The 22,394-nt window shown below is 41.0% G+C and overlaps 1 protein-coding gene across 1 annotated transcript in view; it reads left to right on the top strand.

Annotated features, from left to right (window-relative positions):
* Positions 1 to 22,394, top strand: part of LOC139691921 (uncharacterized) — a 390,242-nt gene that overhangs the window by 321,242 nt on the left and 46,606 nt on the right. The window contains exon 3 of the mRNA XM_071589869.1: positions 17,148 to 17,304. Coding sequence (XP_071445970.1) covers positions 17,148 to 17,304 — 157 coding nt within the window. The remainder of the gene's footprint in view (positions 1 to 17,147; positions 17,305 to 22,394) is intronic.

Below are 22,394 nucleotides of genomic sequence, written 5' to 3'. Positions count from 1 at the left end.
ATGCCTCATCAAAGGGCGCCGACGCATAAATATCAATTCGCAGGTTCACCCCCGAGGAAGGGCAGGGGTATGCGCCGCTCCTCCACTTCCTCAATTCCCCCCCGATCCCCTTAGTTCGTCCCCCCCCTCCGCTGCCGCCATTTAACCTCTACTACGCGCCGCGAATGATGTCGGAGCGGCGGCTAGGAGTCCCGAGGCGGGAGGGGAGGAGAGATGGAGAAGGTATCCTCTCGCGCGTTGTGGGATCGCTTTGGTGGGAGTTTTCTTTGTGCCTGGAGGCAAGAAGACAGGAGATGGAAGGGCGAGGCGAGAGGGAAGGGTCCCTGACGATGAGAGCTCCCTCCAGACGCGGACGGAACTCGTGTGGTACAGGACTCGGCGAATTTGTATTTTCGCATCCTGGTTTTCATTTCCCAATCGGGGTGCACGTCGCACTCATCCGGCTTGCGGAGACGAACCGTTTCCGCGACTCACACTCACGCAAGTGCTGGCTCGCAGTGGATACAATAAGAAAAAACACAATCTTGGCTCGACGTAACCTCAAACAATCACATAATCCCCCATGACTTTTACCTACCAAGCTCGGCCAGCCTTATTCAGTGGTTCACTTTTCTAATATCGGCTAACAGGAACACTCCATCTGTTATTTGGTGATTTGTTCCGAGCATGTCAGTGCAACTGTTAAATTATTTCACACCATTCATGCTAAAATTGATTTTGAAAGTTTATTGAACTACTTTGTCACTTTCTTGCGAATACCGATACGATATATTTTACGACACTTTTTACACCGATAACGAGGGGACTGTAATATTTGATGATACTTAGGGGGTATTCAAATACGCTCGCTCATATTTACAAATTTGAAATACGCTCTTACCCTTAAATGAGCAACTTAACGTCTTTGAATTAGAAAAAGATAAACGTGGACCATATTTCGCGTTTTGACACTTTTTAAACTTGTCGCAAATTAAACGATTCGCACGCATAAAAACATTTTCAAATTAAGTTGTGTTCCTTAAGATCTTACTTAGTTCTTATATTCCGTATGAACCAGGTCCTCGTAAGTGACTTCGTGGAAACATTTCCGTAACATAATGGTTAGCTAAAAATGCATTTCAGACTTCATATTAAATGTATTCGTGAACCGATTCTAGTTTTGAGAGCAGCATTCAGTGATATAAAGATGTTTCAACGCTCGTAGCAGTCCCTTATGGCTGAGTGGAAGAGAGGATAAAGAAAACTTATTATCACCCATCTTTACTCCTCTTCTCGAATTCCTCATCTAATCCCTCCACCTACTCTTCTCTTGACAGAGAAACATTTGTAGGATGAAATGTGCAAGTTGTTAATTCTATTAATTTAATGCCAATCTAGTAATAAAGTAAGATAATATTTAATTTTGGAATGTATCTTTAAAATTAGATATCAACCGTAGTAATCAATTGAGTATGTTTGGTAATGTTATATCTCAGCTCTAGAAAAGCCCAAAGTCGTGTTATATTTACACATGGTTTGAAGAATGCAGTTTTTGTCCCTGTGTCGCCTGTAATTTCCCCAAAAAATGATAGGGCTCAGGTGAAGTCAGGGTTCCCAGGGTGACTCTAATATAAATCCGAGATCCTTTGGTGAAACGCTCCCCCGCTGGCCTTCCTAAAAAATTATAATTAATATGGTATTGAATATTATTTTTTTAATTCCACTGATATTTTGGTCAGGGACATACACGCTGTATCTAAAATAGTTTTCGGGTTCCTCACTATGATGGGTTTTGTGCATTTTGTTACATGACTTTTCTTTTAATGTTTAGGGTCACTGGAAGTAGAGAAAAAGTCCATGAAAGACATTGAAGTACACAGAACAATTAAATGATTTTGACTGACAGTAATCGGGAAATTTTTGATGTTGCGTGGAATACTAATGGTAGAGGGGATGAAGGGGGTGGACGAGGGCGCATTTTTAAAGACGACCTTAAGATGGAAAACGGTAGAGTGGAAATGGTTTCCATTCTGTTCAGAAGTGTTTTGGAAGTTTACTTGTTTGAACAATACTTTCTGGGAACCTCGAAAACTTTTCATGGCACTCCATGTATCATATAATAATAACCGCTCTCTTGAAGTATCGTCGAGGAAAAACTGAAAGAAAAAATATTGACTCGCAACTCTGTATTGCTTAAATTCGGAGGGTACTCGAACATAAAGTTAACTGTGAGAATATTTTACGTCAAGTCTCTCTTAAGTCACTCTCTCAAGTCAAGACTCTTTTAAGTCACATGTAACAATATTTTGCGATTGAATGATTTTTGCCGTTAACACAAAAAAGTAGTTTTTGCCGCGTCTTGTAAAAATGACTCCATCGTTCACCTCAATGCAGTAATTTCGTATTTTATGCTTACTGCGGGTTAATTGAAACCTTGAATTTCCTTTCTCACTAACGGTGGTGAGGTATATTTTCTTACTTTCGTCCGTAAAATCCTTTTCCATTTAAATATCAGTAAATATCCACTTCATTGAAATGCCATAAATTATTCTTTCTTCAATGGGAAATACATCTTCCCTCTCTGTTTTGGAATTGATTCATTTTCTGCTCCCTTTTCCTCAGTCTAAACTTGTCTATAGGCATCGGACGGAATGCCAAAGTATAATTTTTGAACGAATGTATAATCTTTTAAGGCCCTTCTAGTAGAAAATTGTGGAAGGTTTTCCAATAAATGAATACCAAAGAAATACATTTTTTCTTACATAAAATTCTTGGGTGTTTTTTTCAATTGAGACTAGATGAATATATGAATAATTGTAACAAATGGTGTTTTTCCGATGAACAAAATGCATAGAATCGATCATATTTTCATTAAATAGACTGACGCAGCATGTGGGTGGGATGGAATGTATTTGGTTGGTCAATGAGATTTGAGTTGATCTTACAATTGAGTAATCAGGAATGTCGTGTTTTCTGCAGAAGCTATTTTATTTCCACCGCAAAAACTGCAATAATACTAGCTGGAAATATTAGATACGATGATATAGAATCAAAGAGCACCAGCACAGAAACGTTCTACGACATTAACATATATTTCAGATTACGACCAAAGCTTACAAATAATGGATCGGTGGGCATCGGTAGAACAGGGATTTATTTTACATTCACGTACGTGATGAGAGAAAATGGCAAAAGAATTCCCAGAAGGGCGTTTGACTGGAGACGGGGGGAAGAGAGACGGAAAGAGATCAAGGGATGCCCGGAGAAAGATCGATCGGTGTCATCAGCTGATATCTCCTCGGGAGACGGGAGTGAAGACAAATGAAACTTGTCGCTCATTAAATTGGTGGTACTCCATTATAGTAATTTATAATCTCAACATTTTGAAAGCAACAAGATTTCACGTATATATCAATCACTATCAACCTTTCGACGACTTGATATCGACATCCGGTGAACTAGGAAAAATTAAACCCCTATTCTTTATGGGGTAATGGAAGGAAAAATTAATGGTTTAGGAGATAGGGAAGAAAATATATTTGGTGACTATTTCAAGGACAGAGGAAGGAATAGAATGCGAAAATTCATTGATGAAAAAACGTTGGGGTCACGAAGCCTTTTTTACATATGAGTTATTCTAGAGCGTGAAGCCCTAACCGTTTGTTACTGAAAGGTCATGTATTGCCGTTGAATCTCTGTTATGTCGAACCCATAGACAGTGCACATGGTTCATAATTCACCAGATTATGATGAGAACTCTCGCAAAACATGGGTCTTGATCGGTTAATTTTTCATTTACTGCCCATGGTAAAAGTATGCATTAATAAAGTACACGCAGGAGTGAAGACTTCGCTGAGATCTTTTCATTGGGGAGGCGGAGAAGGATGCCGGAAGGAAACTTCACCCTCCGCGGGGCCCTTAAGGGGGCGGAGACGCGAAATAAATTCAGTTACGACAGCCCCTGACGAAGGCGACATCGCCGTCACGCCCTCACCCTCTCTTCCCCACGGCCTAAAGTTTTCGTCCCCGTCATTGCGTTTCTTTTCCTCGTCCCTATGTTATTTCGCTCCTCCCCCGCGTCCTTTTCGTTCGGGCACGGGTGTGAGCGTGGGGAAAGGGAAGGAGGGTGGTACCTTCTCCCGGCTGGGTGAGGAGCGACCCCGGTGCATGCGTGCGTGATGGACCACCGGGGGTGGAGGAATCCCCTATCTCTCTCTCACTCCCCGCCCCAACCATCCCAATCCCCTTCCCCATCGACCCCTTTTCGTGGTATTCACAGTCGAGCCTACCACCCCTGTAACTCTCTCCCCCACCCTCCCCTCTGCCTCGATGGAGCCATCTCCCTCCCCCCACCCCATTCATCTCCTCACCACATCACCCCCTCCCGGCCCATTTCCACCATCCCCTCTTCACCACCACCACCCCCCGGCTACTCATTTTCTCCCGTTCCTCCCCTCACCCCAGCGCCCCAACTCCGCACCCACGGAGAGTTTCAGCCCCCCCACCCAGAACCACTCACCCTCTCGCCGCCTCCCTATTTCCGAGATGCCGACGCGTTGTCATGGTTGCAGTCTCCGCCTCGAGGGAGGCTAGGGGAGGAAAGGGCCCGGAGAGAGTTTATTTTGGGATGGGGTCGCAATGTAGGCGGGGGAGGGCGTGGGGAAACTATAACCCCCTCCCCATACCTAGGAGCGAAAGAGGGTGGTCCTTGCGTAGACAGGGGATAGGGGGTGTGTGGAGAATGGGGTCCTTGGGTTGTAGGAAAGGGAAGTGCCGACGGGGTGACGGGTTGGGGGGTGGTTTTGGGGCAGAGGGGTTACACTGTGCAGAAAGGGTGAGCGGGAGGGTTACTTGTAGGGGGGAGTCTTCCGATGGTGGGAGATGGAACTAGGGGAGATTTTACGTGCGGCGTGGGAAGGGGAGTCCCCTAGGGACTGTCGGAATGGGTGTTTTCTTTTTACAAAAGAGAAAGCCTGGAATGGAAGGTGGTAACCCCTCCCCCCCTGGCCTACGCGTTCCCCGACACGGCAGGGTGGTAGGCCTGGGTGCATGTCTATGCGGACGTGGGGGTGGAACTGCATAACGGCGAAGGGCGTCGTTCTCCGTCTCTCTCCCTCCTCCCTTCTCAATACATCTGTGGGCCTCGAGATGGATGGGTCCTCCGTGGTCCTGAATCGGTAATAATGCCACTCATTCAGTCACCAAATGCTCTCCCCCTTCCAAGATTGCGACAGACGACTCCAAGCATATCTTCCGCTGGCTGTTTTTTCGCCGTGATCCTTCCGCAATCTTTCCCCTTCCTTCTTTTCGCCATCTCATCACTCGTGTTTGGATATACAATTTTCTAAAGAGTTGCTTTCCTCTAACCTGTCGGGCTTCTCAAAAATTGGTTTGCTTTTCCATTCAAATGAGCGATGAAATGAGTTGGCTGTTAATTGTGGCAACTATCAGTGATCATAGATCATCAGTGGTTGTAACAGTTTTATATTTAGATTGTAATGGAAAAGGTGTTTTTGCTCTCCAGTGCAGTAAAGTATTCTTATTTCATTTTTTACTCTCGTTCTTAATTCTATCAGAAAATATAAAAGTTGGGTTTCTTACTTTCGTTTAACCTTGACCTGCGTATCTCCTTTCCAGAAAATTATAGCGTTCAACATTTCCATCGTAAATCTGCAGAAAATTTTATCGTTTCTTTTAATTTGTTTCGTAGTGTATATATTTTACCTATTTTTAAAATGCTAAAGGTGGAAAAATTGGTGTATTTTTTATGTCATATATTATATCATTCCCATTTTTTTAATTCTCTATCGCTTTATTATAATTTAAACTTATTGCTTTAGTCCCACGACACGATTTATTATGTTGTGCCTCGAAAAATGCATACAGCCTAAAAGGAGATGGAATTGACACGATGGTGCCAAAATTTTTTCAAGTTAACTATATTTCGGTTGCAAAGTTCGTCGTATTTTGGTTGAGGTGTGTACTTTCCTGGATCAATAAGGATCAAATATCCACCCATCAGCGAACAACAATCACCGAGTTCAACGTTATCGATGTAGACTAAAGCAACCCTCCAAATAAGCCCAGTTCGATCGTCCTTATATGAGGACTCCGCACTGCGGAATCTTTACCGAAGTGTTTCGCTACCGGGTGAAGGTAAAACCCTCTCCCCTTTCCTCTCTCTCTCTCTCTCGTCCATCTCATTGAGCGGCTGCGGATGTGACAGCCGCATACCGCACTGTACCAGCAACTTCTCCGCTTTAAAATCCCATCTAAGTTTAATTTGTTTGAAAAAAAGATGACGGATGCGGACGGTTGATGCATTTTGGCAAAAACGTAAGCGTTGAAGTCACCGGCCCCCGGGAAATTATTTTCTCCCGACGCGGAGCGAAAGTTCAAAGGGATATTGCAGCAGCGGTTCGCGGAGCACTTTTTCTACCTATTCCTCTTTCCCTTCTTTACCTTTGGGGAATTAAATAAACGTCGGGCACGGGGGAGAAGGGGGCACGATAGTTCGGTGGCCTCTTTGATGCCGCGGAGGGAAATTCAGAGAGGAAGGAGGGTACATAGAGATCGATAAGAGTCCGTCGTACACGGCGAGTTACTCATAGGGAATGATCGCGGAGTTTCGTCGGGTCTGTACCGAAGGGAGGTTTTGAGGGAGTGGAACAGTTTGCAGAGAGAGAGAGGAGTTTCGTCAGAGAGGGAGAGGAGGGGGATTGGAGAGTATTGTGACGGGGAAAGGGCCTCGCTCTTCCCTGTCCCTCTCTTTCTGTACCCACTCCCTTGTCTCTCCCGAAAAATATTCCTCCAATTGAGACAGCGTGGAATCAGGGAAAGCAGGGTCGTTTGGTTTTGACGTGAATCAATTGTAGGGAAGAGTTGAGAGACGCACATTGATGTCGGGAGTCGGAAAGCCGAGGTTTTGTATGGGGTCCCTTCGATATTTTCCGGCAGGACTTCACGAGCTGTAGCAGCTATTTCATTCCAGTTAATTCGCAAATGTTAGAATTTAATTAAATCTCGCGGTGAGGAGTTGGTATTTCAAAGGAGGATTAGTTCAAATAAATTCTTTAAATATCATTTGTGCCAAATTAGTTTTTTGCCAATGCATATTCCGGTTGTACAAGATGTATGCTGTTTTTTCACATTCATCTTCTATCGAATGCATTAAGTCCAAGTGACAGTTCATTAACAATGCAAAAGGAGAAAGACTAAATTTTTCCATTTAGATTGCTATGTCGTGTTTAGTCGTTTATATTCCATGATTAATGCTTTCTGCATCGTGTCGAAATGTTTTAATTGCTTGCCTCATATCTAATTGCAGAATTTTATTTACAAGTAACCTGCGAGCATTTAGTTCTTGGTCCAACATGGGTTCTGCTAAAAATTATTTACATGTTCTTTTTTCCATTAAAAAATCAGCCATCCATCCGACCTTTTCAAATATGTGAGTGGAAGGGCCTCGATCAAAAACTACCAAAAAGGACACATCCCGCTCAGTACATAAGTTCCATTTGGAATGCACGGTGCGTACACTGCCTTGCAATTTGCTTACACTGATCATCATTGGTTACCCACCCATTTTATCATTTATTTTCATTGTGAATGCAAATTCATCAAGAGAACTCAAGTCTGCGAGAGACGGTGATGAAAATTTTCACATCACCAAATACCCTGGCTATCGCCATTTCACGCCGCGGCGGCCGAGGGCTTCTCCGAAGAGGGGGAAGGCATGTGGCAGCGATAAGCGGACTGAGGGCGAGAAAGGAGCTTTTCAGGGAGGGAAAGAGGAGGGAGAATGGGGTAGTCTGCTCAGTGGAATGAACGGGAGAGGTAGGGGTCTGGTCACGGACGACAGGGCTAGAGAGAGAGGAAGGGGTAAAGCGTGGGTGCGACAAGAGTACAGTTTGATTCGTGGGTTCCAAGAGCGGTGGGGGTGAGGGGAGGATGGGGGAGTGGTGGAAACTTCTGGAATGAAAGGGTTTAAATCCCGGAAGGGGGAGTTAAGGGGGGCGGCGAGGGCGCCTGGCGAGGGTGCCTGGCGATGGATGCACGCTGGAGCGACGATGACGGGACAAGGGTTTTAAAAGCAGGGAATCGGAATTGGCAGAGAGAATTGGTACTTGTCGGTTGGGCGAGAGGGGTGGAGAGAACACGTTTGATGGTTTAAAACCTCGAAATCCCTCGCGGGGACAACTACAAGTAGCCAGTCCTAGGGGTCAATAATTGGACGTCTACGGTTCGTTAACATTCTCCCCACCCCCGAAAAGTTGAGGATTTGATGAGATAAATCTCACAAATTGGCAGAAGTGTCACGATTGATGTGGAATGGTTGTTTTCATAAAATGTATTTTAAGGAGTGCGGTCTCTCCGCCAGCAGTTAGTGTACTACGTATGATTACCAAAAGTATGCAAGCCGTCATCGGCCTTCCAAGAATCGGGGAAAGGTGAAAACGTTCGTCATGTTGGCATTCAGTGGTTGGCAGGAACTTGGGCTACGAAATTTTTTAGTTGCTCTGGAAGGGCAATTTTCCTGTTCAGTCCTTGAACGCCAACCTAATGAACGTTTTCACCCTTTTCCGATTTTGGCCGCTTCGCTGACTGCCTGCAGACTTCTGGTTATGAGAATATATTTTTTTGGAAAAGTATTCTGACAAATTTTACTATACCTGATGACTCTCACGTAGGCGTTATTTTATAAACCTCATTATATTTTTATATAACTAACCCGTCGATTTATTTAATTTTTATTTCCGTCACGATGGGAGGTAAAGAGGATTGACAGATTCCATATCATCGTTTTAACGATATATTCCCAATTTTTAGTGTTCTCTGCCTGCCGAATCTCATGCCTTTCCCCAACAGTCAATTTCCCCAATGAATAAATATTCAGCCTAGATGCAATGAAGCATAGCCAATTATGAATACCATGGAAACCAAATTGAAAATTAATGATAACAGATGGGATAGGCAACATAACGGAACGATATTTGGGCAGCTGTCATTACATTTTTTAATTTCCTTCAAATTCTCGCGTGCTGAGATTAATTTAAATTTCCCTTATCTCAGCCATACACCCCCACTCGACACCCCTGCAAGTTAAGTATATTTCAGTGATACCCATTTCGTGGCGTATCATTATGAAAGTATATTCTCAGGGTAATTATTTCTTTCATTTTGTTTTTCACAGCAATTGTAACCTGCCCGAGAAGTATAAGCGTGCTATAGATGCATTGCGTATGAATTAAACCGGTTATGTGCTTGTGCAAACTCTCAACAACTGTCATTGATTTGCGGTGAAAATAACGTTGTTGCTCTCCCAGAGTTTTATTTGTTAAAGTTATCAAGTTAACATGAACAGCAATCGTGTGAGATTTATTGTAATATTAATCTCGCTTGAAACTCCTCCGCTCCTCCAGGTTACAAACTCGTCCCTTATTTACCCTGGTGAACCCACGAGGAATTTAAAGTGCGGAACACTCGGGAAACACTTCGTAGAAGGACGCAGCTCGAGTGTTTTTTGTTATCCGAGAAAACTGTAATTTCCTTTGAAATATCTTTTAATTTTTTTTTCTCTCTCCACCAGGCGAGTGTCATTTTTATCGCCTGGATGTTCCCTGAAAAAATGGGGTTCCCTATCTGACCTGCTTTCCCGACGCGATAAAGCGCTGTTACCGCTCCTCTGGAGAGGAGCTTTACGTAAGGGCGCCCTTTATTTTTCTTTCTTCTATTTGTTGAGAAGATGACATGCCGTTCCTTTTGTGACCCCCTCCCCATGCTCCCTCCCCCCGCAAACACCCTGCCTCTACGATGAAGTGACCGAAATGTGTGTGGCTCCTCTCTTCAATCCCTCTCAGTCTTCGCTCAATGGAGAGCAGGCGTCGGCGGAATGGCTCGAGAGAAGCCTTTCAGCGTGCGCCTCGCTCGCGGCACTTTTTGTTGCTCTTTCCGGCGTCTTCTCCACTCACCCCCGCCCTCATCCCCTCTCCTGCACCTTTCTCCCGAGCAGACAGATTTTCTTGGAAAACGAATCCAACTTGGCTCATCCTCTTGTATGTTCTTAAGCTCCTGAGCACACTCCATACGCTTCCAAAAGTAAATAAATAATTAAATAAATAATTAAATAAATAATTAAATAAATAATTTCGGTACTATTATAATTCTCGCCACCCCATGACTGTGGCCTTTTTCGTAATTATCTCCCGGTTCACCAACCCCAATTTTATCGTAACTTTCTTGGCCAGATCTTTGAAACTGTTTGGCCATCCAGTTTCCTGTAACAAGTTTTCATGTGTCATTGCAGCTTTTCTAACCACAGCATTTAGCCCGAATGCTGGTTTTGGCAGCGAGAAGATCACTTAGTTCTAAGTCTAATACGGCGCGTGAAATTCACACCTGAGGAAAGAGGGGAGCAGTTTTACTTCCATATGTGTATTGGGGTTTCCCAAAGAGAACTCGAAACCTGATCAAGCACAAAGCTTGAGTGAGACTGGCGATGTATAAAGTCAACGGTAAAAAACCAGGGGCCTTTGATCGGTAGCCGAATGCTCCACCTGCGACATTACCCCCTCCTGTCTCCGTTTTATTAAGAATTACTACGTGACAGGTCTTTAGTTTTAATGAATGATGCTTTTACCAATTAAAAATACAGGCTTCATGTTTTCTCTCGTTTCTACATTGTTTTGGTTCGACAATTTTCCGCTCACATGTTTCTTTCCGCCATTACATCAGATTATTTGCCATCGCAGCACAGGATCTCCATCTCATTAAATTATTCATGTTAATTATTGATATTAATTTTAAATCGCTAATCGCCACTTTCAGATATTTCATACCCCACATAGTTATTATATTCTTGGCCAAATATTATGTCATGCTTGATGCATCTTAAAATTTCAATTTACTATTTATTTACGATAGTTATTTCGCGAGTTACAATGACTTAGTTTGGTGTGATTGGTCAAATTCCCTTTCCAATCTAGCCATCCTTCTGCCCTATACATTCATATTTTTGACAAAGTGAAGGAAAACTCCTATAGCTGTAATAATTTTGAACCACTCGTCCCGCAAAGAACACTAAATTTGTTGTGATGCTTTGTGAGAAGAGAAATTCCACGATAGTGGACGACTACAACCTCTCAACCAGAAAACCTTCTGTAATAGTTTTCGGTAATGTTACTTCCTCACCAGTAACCAACCACAGACACGCACACTCAACCCAAATGGGATCCTTTACTAGGTTAAAGGAACTACGTTAAGGATACCTGGGTTTATGAGCACATACACAATATCCGTGACTGTTTAAGGGAATAACGGAGAGACAACCGCAGAGCTGATACACTCGCAAGCACTCAAGAAAACGCTCACTCAAACATTCGAAAAGGGCCCAACTACTTGGAGAATATTACTCAAATTGATCAACGACAAGAGATAACAACAAACAGGAAAAGACAAGGGTGTGCCTCGGATACGTGTTTTTCGGCCATAACGTGGCCCTCCTCAGCGAACTGAAGGAAAATAGGCACTTGCAACATTTCCGAAAACTACTATAGAAAGTTATTCTGGTTGAGATGTCTGGTCGTCTACTGTCGTGGAATTTCTCTTCCCACAAACCATCACAACAAATTTAGTGTTCTTTGTGGGACGTGTGGTGCTAACTTATTATGGCTCCAAGAGGTTTCCTTTAATTTGTTATTTTACGAGGCCGTAGAGCTTAAATTTCCCAGATCCATATTTTTGTCTCTCCACAGTTTATCATTTTCCTGGTATTCGTTCTTAGATTAAATATGTTCTTTATTTATCCTTTCGATTATGCTGCATGGCATCGTAAGTATGCGCTTTTTGGCTCCATGCGATGCGTCTTAATTAACTTTCTTCGCTGTATTAATCTTCCATCATTAAACGTTCTAAATATAAACCTGTGCTATGACACGCAGCAATATTAAGTATCAAAAAGAAATGAAGACGAACGATTAAATAAAACTGTGGCTAAAGTATTTCTTTATTTTCTTCCCCATGTCACCCGTTAAATATATATATGTATATATAATGGGCTGACACAACATAACACAAATAGAAAAGAGTAGACACATATAAAAGAACACTTACACGGTAAATTGTTCGAGCTTTCGGCCCTCTCAGGGGCCTTCTTCAAGAGAGACTCTATAAATATATATATATATATATATATATATATATATATATATATATATAGGTACTAATTACAGTGGAAACTGGAGTAGTTGTTGAATTTATCCTGAAAATGGTTATCATTTTAACATATGCTGGAGTACTAAATCCTCATTCAATTTTATCCTCGATATAATGATTGCATCGCATTAAGTCTCCACTTTCCAGAGTGTTAGAATTCTAACATACAAGTGGAGTTGTAAATATGATTGACGCTAAAAACGACTAGCACTAAAGGATAAGATAATTCAGTATAGGGCTTATGTTCCATCGTAAGTACTATACTCAGTTAGGATGAAGCGATGGTCCTCATAGGGGAAATATCGGCTACCAGCGGAAAGAAGACTCAGTGCATAGTTTAGGTGCATGCACATTTCCAGGGACAAGGTCCATCCTTGATTATAGCGCCAACCACCAATAGAATGCGCGGACTAATATAATCCCCCCTGCCCGTACCTTGCTACACTACGAATGTTCTTTCCACCCCCGTTGTCACTCCCTATATTCTACCTTTCCTCCTCCTAGTAGATTTTGGCGAGCCTGGGAGAGGCTTCCAAGAAATCTGATGATGAAAAATTATAACCGCCCTCTCCCGTGATTCGCGGCCGGAGGAGGGAATTTTTCCGAAGAAGGTGGTGGTTGGAGGTGGGAGGGGGTCGGGAGGAAAAAAAAGGAGGTCGAACGCTAAGAAAAAAATGAGAGGAGATGAAATCTCTCCCCCCCTCCTCTCCCCCCCTAACCCACTCGGGTGTCTCCCTCGTTTCTCTTCCTTAATTTTATGTTTTCCACGCCGCGCGACCTTTACTCAATTTTTTCGGGTGACCTCAGCGGAAAATTCGTCGCTCCTTTTTTTCCTTCTAATTCCCTCCCCTATCTCTCTCTTTCTATCTCTCCTTATCTCTCTCAGGCGTGCTCTGTCTCTCTCTCTCAGCGGAGGGAAGGAGAGCATCTGGTAGTGTAACTCAAGGCCCTTCTCGGGAAAAAAGGGAGCGAAGGCGTTGAAGGTATTTTTAGGATGTGGATGGGTTCGGTGGAGGGGTTCTTAGGTGTTTTCGAATGGGTGGTAGGTGTTTATTGGAGAGTGGCATAATGCGAGATAACCTAGCCATGTGGACAAGAAAGAACGCTGAGACGACGTCCATTCGCAAATTCTATCGATCATCATATCTGTTTATCATTCTAACTTGGTCGTTAAGAGTGAATTTGTAATCTGCTTTGGTGTCCGAAGGATTTAGAAATTTTTTATGAAAATTAAGTGATCAATAAGCTCCTCTCTAGTATATTGGGTATAAGCTCACTTCATATTCGCACTTTCAGTAATACGAGTACGAACGGAAAATTATAACCTAGTAATATCGTTCCATTTATATGCCAATTATTATATAATTTTAATTCCAAGTCTCATTGGTAAATTATTTATCTCCCTTGCAAAAAATGCTAATGTTATTCTAATAAATCAAAATTCTTTTCGAAATCGTAGGTTAATTTGTTGTTGATTTCTGTTATTTTCAGATATAATACAGTTTCATATCCATTAATTGATTACTATGTACAAAGTTCGGCCCAGAGGTTTTCCCTTAGGGAGTGTCATCGTTGATTATCTATTCTACGATTTGACGAAGCTCTTCTAAATTTTCTATTCAATATTCTTAATACTTTGCAGTGACCTCAGTAACGTAATCGTTGTTCTCCTCTGTAAATATTTCACTTACTCATAGAATAGTTTAATCTCTTCACGTCTTCATGCTCCTTCGCTTCATATTTTCTTTTCGTTTCCTTATCTTTCAGTAACTGTATTCAGCCATCCCCAAATATCTCTGATGTGGTCACCTAATCAATATTTTCTGAAGCTTTTCTCTTCACCTAATCTTCACAGAACCGCTTCGTTATTTGAATAATGTCCATATATTCGGGTTTCATCAGCCTAGCTCACTATTTCCATTGATTTCAATCCTTTTTCCCTGCCACATCTTCCATCCGTACCTTACTTTGATAGAGAAGTGCGCTGCCCAGGTAAAACGTTTCAGCTTAGATCCTTCTATTTTTTTTTATTCTGTGAGTAGCTTGTCCCCTCAAAATTTCTTTCTCCTGGTGTTATTCAGCTGTGTATATCTTGTTTGCTTTAATGAGCGGATGTGTTCCTGCGTGCTACCCTTACTCATTATAATTTTGGGTAGTGAATATTCATTAGAATTAGAATTTTTTATGAATTAGAAAAAATCATAAAATTCGAAAGAAGTCTTTTTCTCTACTCTTGGTGATGATTGTCGTTACAGATGAAGTTATCTTGGTGCCATTTGTACTTTTCCGTTCATTTTTGCTGCCATCCTGTACTTCTATTGACTGCTGACGTCAATAATCAGCTTTAGGGTTAGCTTTTGATATTTTGACAGGGGATAGCACATGTAACTAAGATTTTGGGTGATTGAAATTTTCACTCTTGAGTAGAGGGATAGATTTATTTTTCCTGTGGTCCCAATCGGTTTTCACGAAGTTCTAGCATCCAGACAATTATATGACTCGGAATATCCTTTGTTCTATCAGTAATGACCATGGAATTGAACCCGAGATTAACCGGCTAGTATACCAACACTCCAACCGCTAGCGTACCACACCGGCCTAAGTAATGGCTGTCGTTTAATAGCAGTTGACCGCTGTAAAGCATCTGAATGAGTCGGCTAAAACGCTTCATTTTGATGGGAAATATTTGTTTTCACTTCACTTGTTGTCATGACTCAAAGCGGGGCACCAGTTCTCCCCTGTAATAAAATACAAAGGTAACGATACACTCGTAATCGTAGGCTCCTGACTCAGCATTGTCAGTTGCAAGTTATTTCGCGTATCTTTTCTTGCCTTCTCGTCTAATTTGTGGATCTCATTACCGTAAAATATTAAATTTTCGGATATCTCCTATCAGCATGTGAGCATGTGAGGACTACAGGATGATAAGTTTGATATCCCACGCAGCTAAAGTTGTTCTCAGGATCATAAGGGAGGTAAAACTAAATAAGGCCGTGGGGGTGGATAACATTCCCGCGGAACTATTGAAATGTTTAGGAATACGTGAGAGGAAGAGGCTATATGGGCTCATTCGCAGTATCTATGAGGAAGGAATCTGGCCGTAAGACTTTGTGAGATTAGTTTTAGTTCCTATTCAGAAAAAGGTAAAGGCTACATAACGTGAGGACTACAGGACGATAAGTTTGACATCCCACGGAGCTAAAGTTGTTCTCAGGATAATAAACAAAAGAATAGAGAGTAGGGCAAATGATTACTTAGGGGATGATCAGTTTGGGTTTAGGAAGGGGAGAGGTACGCCTGATGCCATTGCAGTAATGAGATTATTAATCGAGAGGAATATAGAACACAACCAGGAGGTGTTTGCCTGTTTCGTAGATTTCGAAAAAGCGTTTGATAGAGTGAATTGGGAAAAACTAATGGGTATATTTCAGATTGGAGGGAAAGGAGGCTAATCCGCAACCTGTACATGTCTCAGACTGCTCAGGTGCGGGTGGGGAACGGGGAGTCCGGATGGGCAGTGTTAGGAAAAGGTGTAAGGCAGGGTTGCCCATTATCACCGTTGTTGTTCAACCTGTATGCAGAGGAAATGATTAAAGAGGCATGGGAAGAACTGGAGGTAGGAATGAAAGTGGGCGGGGAATTTGTAAAATCAGTTAGGTTTGCTGATAACCAAGCTTTAGTTTGTCAGTCAGCTAAGGGGTTTCAAGCATTGCTGAGTGAATTGGAAATTCAGTGGGACAGATATGGACCTAAGAATCAATATTAATGAAACAAAGGTGTAGCTATGTACGGCGTGGAAACGTGGTCATTGAAGCAGGAGGATAGACGTAGACTGGAGGCTTTTGAAATGTGGGTTTGGAGAAGAATGGAGAAGGTGAAATGGGCAGAGAAGAAAACAAACGAGGAAGTACTTGATATAGTGGGCGAAGAGAGGGGTTTGTTGGGTGAAATACTATGGAGGAAGGAAAAGTGGATGAAAGGGGTGTTGAGCGGCAGTGGGATGTTGAAGACTGTAATGGAGGGGAGAATGTTAGGTAAACGAGGAAAGAGAAGGCACAGGATAAGGATGTTGTACGGGATGAAGGGAGAAAGAAAGTACTCAGAGATGAAGAGGGACCTAATGTAGAGTAGGATGCTGGATTTTGTGTTTTGTTAGGAGTCACAAAAAATTTATTTAGTAGCTGTGTCCATCCAAAAACCTACCTTAACCGGTAGATTGCCTAATAATAATAAATAAATTATTATATATTGGAGGCTTTTGAGATGTGTGCGTAGAGAAGAATGGAGAAGGTGAAATGGACAGAGAAGAAAACAAATGAGGAAGTACTTAGTATGGTGGGCGAAGAGAGGAGTTTGTTGGGAGCAATCCTATGGAGGAAGGAAAAGTGGATGAAAGGGGTGTTGAGCGGCAGTGGGATGTTGAAGACTGTGATAGAGGGGAGAATGTTAGGCAAACGAGGAAGGGGCAGGACAGGATAGGGATGTTGGAGGGGATGAAGGGAGGAAGGAAGTAATCAGAGATAAAGAGGGACCAGATGTGGAGTAGGTTGCTGGATTGTGTTTTGCTAGGAGTCACAAAATATTTATTTGGAAGGTGTGTCCATCCAAAAACCTACCTTAACCGGTAGATAACCTTATAAATAAATAATAAATCTTCAATCAGTTTAAGGTTGATGTGTTTAAATGTTTATATTATAAATTACTCTTATCTATTTTAATTTCAAAGACATCTATTGTGAAAGCCATATGATGATAATTTTACCATTTTAAAATAGCAAGGTGAAATAATAAGTTAATTAATTAATTAATTATTTTTTAAGTTACCTGCAAGTATAATGGTATTCTATGAATTAGTGAATAATTTTATGTCAATTATTTATTCGTGTGCCATTGTCTTTGAGACTTCTTGCCCCATATCAGTCAAGTCAGTTTCTTTATTCACTCTCTTCTCCCAGGCGAACTCTTGGCGGAAGATCCGGTCGCAGAAGGGCGTGAGCGTGCCGCGAGGGAGACGGGGCCACACGGCCCTCGTGCATCGCGGGGCCATGCTCCTCTACGGGGGCTACCAGGACCTCCGAGGGTCCTGCTCGGAGCTCTGGGTATTTGATTTCGGTGAGTAATGCCTCTACTTTCCGGACAACATTCCCCCCTTCGTCGTGGTCGAATAGCCGCATCATTCGTATCGATTTGTCGATGGGTATTGCAGTAAACGCAGATGGGCCGAACGACGTAACTAATGTACTGAAAAAATGTTCAGTCAACCTCAATGCCTTTTCTTCTAGACCACTACCCTTTTCACTTCCCCCTTTTCACTTCCCCCTTTTTGAGGCCCAAAATTTTCTATGAGACTTCGCCCATAGCCACTTAACTAGTGTAAGATTCGTCATATCTTTGGTCTGCTTCACCACGACTTTGACGTTCGTCCAGGATTCCTTTTTGATTTGGGTTATAATCACTTGACTACAATAATTTCCTATATAAAGCATGCATTTCTCTAAAAACACGCCCTGGATCAAAAGTGAACTTTTCCTCAGATTTCGTTTATCCTGTTCCTCTTTCTTCTGTTGATGACTCGCCTTGCACCGCACAAAAGAGAGTAACATGATCCTTTACTCTTCGTGTTTTTTTGGGTTTGCTTTTCTTGGAATGGGAATTAAAATTGGTCTCATGAAATTCTCTAGTGAATTTTTTAGAACTTAAATGTTCCGAAAATCCTCCCCTCAGTCATTCTCCGAAGCCCTTGAGGAATTTCCCCTGCAGTCATTCCAACTGACTTCATTTACTTAAGTAGAATTTTACCTGACTTACTAGTACTCCTGGACCTAATATAAATTCATCCGCGTATATAGCTTCTCTTCCTTTTCCCGTATTTCAGGGGATTTCTTTAATTAATTTCCTGTCCTAGTTCATATTTATTATCTTTTTTCTTATTTTACCTCCTGGCATTCCTTCCGCTTCTTTTGGGGTCTTGCCTTTACATTTCAATGGCTATGAAATTTCTCTCTCCACCACATTTCCCTGATCGAATTTATTTAATAACTTAAGTTGTTATTGAATTCTGAAAATTCCCCTTAGTTATTCCGTTCGATAGTAAGAGGGCGGCTTAAATATCTCGATTGCACTTTTCATCTATAAAATTACCAATGGCACATTAACACCCTTTGTTTCCACAAAGGATTCCATAAAAAACATTAGTTTTCTGTGCTGAAGAGAATACTATCACGTTGAAAAATGGACCTCAGGTTTTAATTCAGTCATTTTCATTACCACAGGTAAAATGAATAAATTAATAAATTCATTGAAATTTCATACGACCTGAAAACTGTCAGATGACAGGAAAAATGCTTGTTTCCTCTACTTTCTTCTTGCTGAACTTACATTACTCATTCTACCACTTTTTCTAATTTACTACAATCTGTGATTGCATCCCGCGTCTCCCATTCCCGTCTTGCGCTTGTTTCACTCAGCAAACTTACCCCCCCCCTCCCTCACCCATTCTTTCTGGGTTGTCATTATTTTATTTTTTTTCGTTTTCCTTTCTCGAATCCAACGTATTCCATTAGTACAACTCCACGTAAATGTTTTTTTCTAATATTATCTTCACGTCTTAAAAATCTTCGCATTTGCCGGAAGTGTTTGTTTTCCTTTCCGATCGGCCAGAAAGTTTGTGCAAAAATTGGAAATCGTGTGGGTATCAGGAGAAGTAACTGCAGCCTTTCGATGTTGATTTATTTACTCCCCTCCGGAATTTGCAAAAAAAATTTCTCTACCCTGTCCTTTTTCTCCAAAAAATCCAAATCCCTTTCACGTTTACCTTCCGCCACTTTCTCCCAGATCAGCTTTATTTGCATCCACCTCCCTGTTCATCCCTCGCCATGAGATTCTTCAGGGCAAATAAAATGGGGATTTTTGGGCATAAGCTCTAAAATGTATTCTTATTAATATGATATGGAAGCTAACAATGTTTCCCTTTCAATATTTCTTGCCGGCTGAACCGCATTAAAACGTTTTCCTCGGAAGTTTTTGAGAATTACAGTAGTGCTTTGTATGTGGGTTTAACATTTCAAAACCTTTCATATTAATGAGATAAAATAAAAATCTGTTTTGAACAATAAAGCAATATTTATTTGTATAGCACAATTATGGTAGTTATTAGTTGAATTACATTTCTCTTGAAAATGTTACCAAAATGTGTTGACCTTATTCAAATAATTTATGTTTCTGTATTATTTTTAGGAACGTAATTTACCCGCGCAAAACTATACGTATATGTATGATATTTAAAATTTCTCTATAATAATGGTGCTTTGGTAACAAAATCATGATGACTTTATAGCATCTGAAATCTGTCAATTTTGCATCATATAACATTGAAAAACTTAAAACAAAACAACGAGGATTTTAAGTGGTCAAATCATACAGTATGAGTGATAAAGTAATTGTTGCGAGTATCCCCCGGGAAAATTTCACTTTGTTATTTATTTGCATGAAAATATTCTCTATTTGAAGATAATTTCGTGGTGAATATTAAATATTGATTCAACCAAGGTATTTACTGTTTGACTGTAGGTTTGGGACGGTTCCTAACGACTATTATCGCCAATGTATCGCGAGAACTTCTTTCTCTGTGTCCCGAATTATTTCTTCCTTCATTTCTTCACAAATTCTGCCTGTCTCCATGCTGTCTAGAAAGCATATTCTCATTCTTCCTCTACCTCGCTTACCCAGCATTCTTCCTTTTATCACGAGCTTCAACATACCTTTTGATATTTCCTCCACCCACTCTCTCCACCTTTTTCGAATTTCACCGAAAGTGAACCTCCTCTCGTCGCCCTTCACACTGAAGTAACATTTGCCTTCCTCCCTATGAAACTTATTTCTCAAACCCTTCTCCAACCGTAAACTCATCTCAAAAGCTTCTCATTTATGCTCATTCTCTTGCCTCAAATACCAGGTTTCAAAAACATTGAATGTAATTCTAATATGGAATGGATAATTTACCAACAAAATTCTGTAGTCTTTCTGAGTTTAAATAGTGACCTAGAGTACTATACGCCTTTGAATATTTATCTGTAGTAGAATATTACCCTACTAATGTTCAAAATATATCTCACAAATTCTCTGCTTATGTTTTAAATTAAATTATTTACCATATATATCCATTTATCAAAAATACATCAACAGTATCAACCACACATTGACATGATCAACTACGTCGAACTAATTCCAATATGATTTCCGATTTAGCCAATTGGACGATAGAATATATGCGCCCGATTAGAGTTCCTCATTATTACTCTGCTAGTGTTAAAAAATCTGTAGTCATCGATGCAATGCTCAATTAACCTTTTTTACCAGGAATATCATATCCTTTATGTACGAATCAATACTATGTTCGTAACTCGAAAAATGCGTTCAAATATTTTCCGTGGGCAAAGTATGATGAAATTTTTAAATGTTGTTTGATAAAGAATCTAATGAGCCTGTATGAATCGGTATGGGTGTCCAAATCCCCCGGTGCTTTAGGTGGTCTTTCTCAGAGAATTGCTCCTTAAATCGGCCCGCGCTTTTTTCCCGTGATCGGTCGTTGCCAATGTATTCAGGTATATATAAATTTGACCAAAAATCAAGGTCAGCTATATCTCTTTCACTCACCCCAAATATTAGGTTGGATCGGAAGTAAAATCTCCCTCTTTTTGAGAAGTACATTCATTTGTCGTTGAGACTTTAATTTGCTTACCACCCTCGACTTCACTGTGCAATGGATTTTCTTAATCACGTCAATCCAATCCCCCTACTCCATATACTTCAGCAAATTTCGTCGTAGTTATTTTGGCGCCTGACTATGAATCACTCTCACCCGCTGCTGTTCTCACCTTCGCTCCTTCTCTCCCTCTCTCTCCACCCAATCCTCTAACCATGATCCTGACCGATCGCCGCTCCTTGATAAGCTCGAGCGGCTGAGGCTCTAGTTCAATTCGTCTTCCTTTCCGTCCGTGATAGATTTCGTGGGATATTTTTTCTGGAGCTCTCGGAAAAGCCCTCTTGAATGCGCACGCTCTTGAACTTTGCTATATCTGCGCCAGCGCATCCGGCACTAATAATCCAGTGTTCCAGGCATTTTCCATTTTGTCATCTTCGAAATATAAAGCATCGAGGATGTCTACCTTTGATAGTATTCGAACGTGATCAAATTATTTATCCCAGTCATAAACAAGGACGATGCCTTATCAAGATTTTACAGAGCACTTCGTTAAGTTTAATGATTTATATCTACCAAGTAAGAGTACGTTTCCGATGCACCCAGACACAAAAACACTGTCCCGAAGCCCGGATTAAAACAACGAAAAATATCCTCAAATCACATACTTTATACTAAAATAACCCTTTTTTTTAGCTCTTCATACTTTCTTTGTCCCTTAATATACCCAAAGTTCTTATTATATCCGTTCCTCTACATGCCTTTTCCAATAATTCTTCCCTCTATTAATCTCTCAGCCTTCTATTGCCTCTCCGCATTTCCTGCTTACTTTAATTTTTTCCCAACAACCATCCTTCTTCTCCTACCATGTGTTCAACCTGAACGTTGTTTGAAACATTAAAAATCTAGTTCCTTAGTTTAAAGTATACTCCGCGACGCTTCTACATTATATTCACAGAGTACATAATTCTTAACTGCTTGAGTGTTCCCATATTTCACAAAGTAATTCGTGAATATCTGACTGGCAGTAGAATTATCGTCGGGTAAGGTGTAGTTTGTATTTTTCTAAACCTATCTTTTTAAATCAACTTTTTGCTTAGAGTTGATTATTATTATTTACTAGCATTTTTCATGACTTGAAACAAAAAATAAATAAATACACTAAAAATTCATTTGTAAATTAATTTCTGCTTCCCAAAATCACAGTAACTGAACGGAGTTTTTTTTCTGTATTAGTTTAAGTTTTCCCATTGTAACCCAGGACCCGGAATATAATTACTGTCCTTAAAAATTACTTTTTCAAACTATTCATATGCATTCATTTGTAACCTTCGGGTCTGCATCCATTAATTCCATAGTGTCCTTTAAAAAAGGAAGAGAACCTTTACGAGTTAGGAGGGAAGGAGGGTTTGTAAAAATATATATATACATTGCAATTTTTTTTATAATTCCACCCGAAATGTCCACGCATTCTTCTTTTGTTTTCCCTGAAACCATTTTC

Source organism: Hetaerina americana, unplaced genomic scaffold (genome assembly GCF_022747635.1).
Source record: "Hetaerina americana unplaced genomic scaffold, ioHetAmer1.1.p SCAF_4, whole genome shotgun sequence".
Taxonomy (NCBI): Eukaryota; Metazoa; Arthropoda; class Insecta; order Odonata; family Calopterygidae; genus Hetaerina; species Hetaerina americana.
Note: the sequence above shows the minus strand (reverse complement) of the source record. Positions and strands in the feature narration are given on the sequence as shown.